The sequence below is a fragment of the Eucalyptus grandis genome, chromosome 4 (assembly GCF_016545825.1).
Source record: "Eucalyptus grandis isolate ANBG69807.140 chromosome 4, ASM1654582v1, whole genome shotgun sequence".
Lineage (NCBI taxonomy): Eukaryota > Viridiplantae > Streptophyta > Magnoliopsida > Myrtales > Myrtaceae > Eucalyptus > Eucalyptus grandis.
This window is the reverse complement of record NC_052615.1, coordinates 16,687,720-16,694,774: the sequence shown is the minus strand read 5'-3', so window position 1 is coordinate 16,694,774 and position 7,055 is coordinate 16,687,720. Positions and strand designations below refer to the sequence as shown.

The 7,055-nt window shown below is 43.0% G+C and overlaps 1 protein-coding gene across 1 annotated transcript; it reads left to right on the top strand.

Moving 5' to 3' along the window:
- Positions 1-459: 459 nt before the first annotated feature.
- LOC104442715 lies at positions 460-6,802 on the top strand. Its single transcript, XM_039310753.1, has 3 exons — positions 460-1,224; positions 4,207-4,281; positions 5,375-6,802. Exons 1-3 carry the CDS (start codon positions 460-462, stop codon positions 6,800-6,802), a joined length of 2,268 nt encoding a protein of 755 aa, XP_039166687.1.
- Positions 6,803-7,055: the final 253 nt, after the last annotated feature.

Sequence of the window (7,055 nt, the reverse complement as noted above, 5' to 3'; positions counted from 1 at the left end):
CTTCATAATTTAACAAGAAAATTTAACTAAAACTAATAGATGGTAAATTTGTCACAAGTGTACCAGTTTAGGGTAAATTTGTCAAAGGTATACCAGTTTTGGGTTTTTGGTGATCAAAAAAATAGTTTTGGGTAGATTTGTCACAGATGTACTAGTTTGGGGTTTTTCAGGGTATTAATCCTAAGAACTAAGATTTAGTTCCCAAACTTTATGAGTTGCTTTCACAATGTTTACATTGCTTTTTGTTTTCCTTCTCTCCTTTCCCTTGAGCCTCCCGAAGGCCACCGATTCCCTACCAGTTCATATCCATGAAGATGTTTTCGGTACTCTAGCATAATCAAACTCTCTCATAAATTCTACCATTTGTTTCTCCAATTAGAAGCTGAATTACCAGCGAAGTACCGAACATGAGGAATTTGATGGAAACGAACCTGAAGACGGAGATGGCGCTGGGTGACGATGAGAAACTGCAATGTCACGTTGGGCAACTTGAAGTCCCTGAAAACTCCCATAGGGAGGCTATTGCAGATCGAGCTCCTAGTCATCTTCACCACCTTCTTGTTCCTCTTACTTGTTGCCTTCAGCTTGTGGCGACGTCGCTCCAACAGCAAGAAGTTCCAGCTCTTCATTTTCGTGGCCTGCACTCTCTCAACCTTTTTACTCACCTACGTCCTAAGCCTCATGCATGATGCTCCCTTGCGCAACGAATTATTCCCCTTCTGGGCAATGCTCCTGATGATCGCCTTCGAGAGCACTGGCTCTATCTCTGCATACAGTCTCAAGGACAATGAGCAATGGAAGAGAAACAATTCGAAGCTCCTGATCAAATCCATTTGGTTGATCTGGTTGATGGACTTGTACTTCCGCGACGGTTACAAGGTGGTGGTTGCAGCCGAGTGCCTCTTCATTGTCTTGGCCGTGAAGTTCTACAAGAGGGCTTGGGCCATGATGGCGGCGAGCCGGCGTTCTCTGGAGAGGAGTACAAAAGTGCTTGCTGATTATATGAAACGCAAGCACAACAGCGAAGGCGTTTCGCTTGGTGAAGTCAATCCGGTTAGCATGAGAGGGTATACGTATTTGGTGTGGGGTGAAGAGGGCAGTATTTTGAGACTGGTGATTGGCAGGATTCATTCTTTCCTGAGGCGTGTAGGGATTAACGTCGCCGCGGAGGCACCGGACTACCAGGTGCCATTGGATGAAGCCCAGTTGATAACCATTGAAAAGGTACTATGCCAACAATCGTCTGATTACTTTTATTTTTCTGAACTTTGATTTAATAAGAACTTTCTGCCCAAGAATTTTTTTTTTTTTTTTTTTGTAAAAAAAGTGCAAAAAGGTTACCCATATCATAAGAACGCAAACCTTTTCCACCATTGAAGAGGTATACCAACAATCGTCTGATTATTACTAAGGCACTGAATAAGAAGACAACCGAGCGTAGAAATTCTCCTTGTATCAACTCTTGATTACTTTTGGGTTCTGTATCTCAGCATGCTTCATTCATTATACTTAGGAGACTTGATTTCATTTGGCTTGTTCAAAGTCTAATGCAAAAGTTCAAGCTATTAAATAGAGAGAATTTATATTCATAAGGGCCACATTATAATCACATATTTAAGCCACGCGGGATTACAATTACTGCTCCCCTTCCGTGTACGACTTGAGTCGGTTATTTGGGAATAGGCACAGCTCCGGCCCCCGCCTTCCTTCCTCTTTTTTCCTCTCTCTCTCTCTCTCCCTCGCACGTGCTGGGAGAGGACACAGCTATACCAGGAGTCTAGCTGCAATTTCCGAGGGGGCCGGCAGAGAGAGCACGCACAGTCGGGGACGGAGATTGAGGAGAAAAAGAAACGGGAAAAGAGGGAGAGGGACCGAGAAAAATGAAGGGTAGAGAGGAGAGTGGGGCTCATGCCTTCGGCTCGACTACACTCGGACGCCATCGTCGCCCTCCAACAGCCCCCAGCCCGCGCCCTCAAAAGCCTTGTTTCTCTGGCGCCCATATTTCCGGTGGGACCTTTCTTTTTGGCGTCCAAACCTCCCTCGTCCCGAGGATCCCAGCTCAGCGACCTCACAGTGGCCGGTCATGGCCCGATTTGCTTCGGACTAGCCTTCTGTCTGTCTCCGCTGAGCCGGATAGGGACCCGCAGCTGCACCCCCACACCGCCCCCACCCAACCCCTACCCGGCCGACAACCCCTGTTTTCCCTTGCTTTGTTCTTGTCTCGGCCGACTGGGGCTGAGACTCGCCCACGCTCGCTTGCACTCGGTTTCAAGCAGGCGAGCCTTCCCCGGTCGCCGCGGAGCTCTTTTTCTCATCTGCGTTGTTTGTCGGTGTGGATTCGAGCTTCGAACGGATCTGTTTTCCCTTTTTAGTCAGCGTGTACTCAGTGTTCGTTAAAATGTCCGACTCGGCTTCATTTTTGTGCTCTCCATTTATGGCGAATCGGCACCCCCGTGTAACGCTCACCTTCGCCCTCTTTTGTGATTTCTGTGCTGGTTGTTCGGGGCCACCCGCGATTTCGTTTCACTTCAGCCCTGGCTTTTTTTTTTTTTCCTTCCATTTGGTAACCCGATCGGTGGTGGGGAGGTCGACCGGTGCGTGGCGAGCTAGATGAGTGTTGAGTAGAGGTGTCAAAATGAATCATGAACCTAGTTTTGGACTCATATTTTATTTATATGGGTTATATAAGTTAACCCATATATGAGTCAGAGACTTTTAAAAGCCTAACTAAAATTGGGTAAAAAAAGTAAGTCTAATTTAAATGGATCAAAAATAGCTCAAAACCCGTAACCCATTTTCAACCCATTTCCAAGTTTCCAATCCAAGTCTCACGTACTTTTTGCCTCTTTAACTTTTTAAAAATGTTTTCAATAAAAATCGAAATTATAATTATCTTTTATATTTCATTTTTCATTTTCATTTTCATTTTTTTTTCTTCCATCTTCCTTATTCGATGGTTGGCATGGCGATGGGCTAGGTGAGGCTTGAGCTCGCTAGCCTCATGCGAGCTCGGCATCACCAATGACCACCTCATCGGTCGTCGCAAAGGCCTTGTCCTTGCCGATTGAGCTCGCCATCATAGAGTGAGCTCGACCCAAATCTAATGAGGCCAAGCTTGCCCAATGCCGAGCAAGGCTTGAGTCTAGCTAGATTTGGCGAGACTCGAGTTCAGCCTCGTCGACGATTGGCAAGGCTCGAGCCTCGCCAGATTTGGTGAGACTCGAGCTCCCTTGATGTTGGTGAGCTCGAGTCCCACCAGATCCGCAAAGCCGAGCTCACTCGACATCGAGTGAGGCTCGATCTTGCCGACGATTAGCGAGGCTCGAACCTTGCAAATCTGGTGAGCTCTATGGCTAGTCGCCGGTTGTTGTCGTGGCTGCGAGATGGCTGAAGAATAAGAAAAAGAAAAAATAAAAATAATAATTAAAGAGTATATTTTTAAAAATAAAAAAATAAAAATTCGATTTTTTAAACAAAAAAATAATTAAAATTTTGATTTCTAAAAATCATAAAAATTATAAAAAATTACCCATTAAATTTGTATTACATAGAAGTGTTTTAGCAATATCATTTTTTAAAAGATATCATAAAAATAAATTTTTTTAGGTTTAATTAAAGATTTTTCACATTGTAGTTTTCGATTGCTCAATCTATGTTCACTTCCAGACAAGAGAAGCATGTGCATGATCTAATTCTTTATAAATATTTCAACTTATAAGTTTTTAAACATTTTTTTTATTTTATTTACTATTTTTTATTTATTTAATTTTATTTTTAAATTTAATTTGAAATTTTAATCAAATTAGCATATAGCTTAAAGTGGACGTGGGTTTTCCTCGAATATCAATGGGTTTTAGCAATACAAGTCAGGTCGGGTATGAGTTGAGTTGGGTATAAGTAACTGGATTTACACTGCATGTAAATGGGTCAAAACGAATTAAATGGGTTAACCCATTTTTGACTCAACACAAACCCAATCCGATCCATTCATTTGACGGGTCTAATGTTGAGGGGTGGCTGCGTCAAAACCAAGTGTGGTGGCATCAAGATCGCCTCGGGCCGAGCCGTCTTTGCCAGCCAAGTTTGGCAGAGCCAAATCTCGGCCAACGGCGATGGCTAGCTAGGCACAGGCTGAGGCATCACTAGAGTGGGCGTGCAACCAGGCTGAGACAAGTGATGCTGCTCGTTTTGGCTGTCTCCGTCTAGGCCGCGAGGAGCAGGGAGGGCACTGAGAGGGAGTTGGGTCGGATTGGTGGTGAAGCCGGGTTGGATTCGGGCTGGGTCTGTTGGCCGACTGAAGGCCTTCCTGTCTGGGCAAGCTGGCTAAGGTTTTTCGTGGGCTATTAGTTAGGCTATGATTTTAGGATTAGGTTTACATTAGGAATTCAAGAGGGCATAGTCATTTTATTTTTGGATTTGAGGGTTGCCCGACTAGGCTCAATTGTTGAGCCCGGTCTAGCCGTGGCCCGAGCCAACGTGTCTGGGTCCGCCCCCACCTAGGTCGGATGTGGAGATCCGATCCGACCCATTTAGGTATGTTATGATACAATATAATATAATAATATCATTTTAGAATTAAGAAATATTTTGAAAAAAATGCAGAAATATGGTTAGGGAGTATCTTGCCCCTTTTAGTGCGATTAGGGCTACCGACGTCGGATTTTCTTTCTTGCACCTTGCCTTGTTTATTTGAACTTTGTGTGTATAATGCTTGCAATTTCAATACTTGGGCGTTCTGTATACCGCATCGCATTTCAATAAATCATTTTTTTTTAATTTCCCTTTTCTAAAATGTCTTGGCTTAGTTTGGAATTATGATGAAACTTACAAAAACATATGCATACACGCTTAGTGGACTAATGCCCTTAGGATCATAATTGAAAATCAACATCGCATGACCACTTCAGATAATACACCCTCAAGTTAGGTATTAGAAAAGCGCTAATAAAAATATTAGCGTAAACAAGTCTCCCATTCTAGAATATTTGATTATGTAAGAATCGAGACAACACTCCCACATCTCGATTGATTTCTAATCAACCCCAAATAAACTTGTGGCGACTTCTAGAAATTTTAAGTTCTTAAGGAACTTTAAAAGAAAAATTCAATGTGGCAAGAGGTATGGACTTGGAAGAGTCTATGCCTAATCAATGGGCCCACATTTGGGCAATATTCTTAAACCTATATTGTTTCCCCTTCTGAGTGGAAAAGAGAGGTCGCAACAACTCTTGACTTGTACTCTAATAAAATGTTTGTATGTCCCGGTTTAAATCATTAGGTGGAAAATGCTGCACATAATAAGACCCATTATACACACATATTCGAACAATTAACTTGGCTATAAACTTATAAGCAAGCTCAACTCTTTACTTAGGTGTGGAATTGTGGAGGGAGGCTCTTAAGCTCAAATGAAGACACTCACAAAAAGCCCGGAGACCCCCAAAATAAGCTCAAAGACATGTGCCTCTCTTTTGCACTCTTCAAGCTCCTTCGTTTGAGGTATGCTAGCTACTCATTGCCCCAAGAGGCTCATGAGAATGCATGGAAGTTGATTTGTGATGGATTGCTCTCACAAGCAGATGGTTACGAGAGAGCATTTCGAGTCGTCGAGGTTGAGCTCACATTCCTTTTCGATTTTTTCTACACTAAGTATGGTATTATATTCCAACCTGGTCGGTTGCTGATTGAATTGATGGAGTTAATGGGCATTGCCATGGGCATCTGGGCTACGACATCACTCTTGAAGCATCACAATAGACCTAACAGTAATTGCCGACTCACCACCATGCCAAACGGGTTGAGTGTCGACATAGTTGTGACTAGCGTGATGATAATCTCGTTCATCATCATGGAGCTCATGCAGTTTTTCTTCATGTGTTTCTCGGAATGGGCTAAAGTTTTATGGATCGGTAAGTATGTGCTGAAGAAGTCATGGCAAGGGAATGTGTGGATTGAGAAGATGATTGAAGTGATATGTGGGGTCCAGCTGCTGAAGCCTTGGGAGCAAAAGCTTCATCAGTACTCATTCCTCAAGTCGTACTTCTATAAATCTTCCTGGTTATTGAACAACGCAATTATGGCAGTCTTCATTGATCAAACTAGGGATGGCCAGAAACAGGGCAGCTCGATCAAATTGCCTATAGAAGTGAAGGAAGCAGTGTTGGGTGCTCTGAAGGGTAATTACAGTAGAAAATTGGACAATGGACTAACTTCCCTAAGAAAGCACAATGTGTTCGAGCTGTCGTGGGCATGTCAGCTGGAAACACAAACTCAGGTCATACTAGTATGGCACATCGCCACTAGTTTCTGTGAGCAGCGAAAGTCGGAGGGCTTAGACTTAACTAGGTGCACAAATTTCTTAGTGGCAACTAGCTTGTCTAAATATTTGGCTTACTCGGTTGCTTTTGCTCCATGGCTACTGCCAGATCGCCCTTTATTTGCGGAGTATGAGTTCAATCTGGCGATCATCGAAGCCAAAAAGTTCTTTAGGGGATGCAAGGGAATGGAGAACCAGCTTGAGAAGATGGAGAAAGAGTACGATGGCAGTTCTATGCATGAAGAAACTGTTATCAAACGTGGTTCCCGGCTTGGAAATCGACTAGTAAATGGTATAAATGGTATAGGAGATGAGGAAATGATTTGGAAGATTCTGGCTGACTTTTGGGTGGAACTAATGTTGTACGTTGCGCCTTCGGACAATGTGAAAGCACATGCAGAGCATTTGGCTAAAGGAGGTGGGTTTGTGACTCACCTGTGGGCTTTGCTCTTTCACGTAGGATTTGAGAGAAAGCCCTCCTATTAAGCCACCTAATGCACTAAAGAGAAGCAATAACTTCTAAATTAATCCAATATTTAATAGCATCAATTTGAAATTATTAGTGATTGTGATAATAAATGATTGCTTATGTATAATTCATGTGGACCTTGCACCCCAAAATAGTGCAATGTTTGGTTGCATCACTTGCAACTCTCGCTATGCATTTACTGTAATAAAATATTGGGCACAACTTTGCCAGGTCAGCAATAAAATACTCCATTTGTGGATTGACATGTGT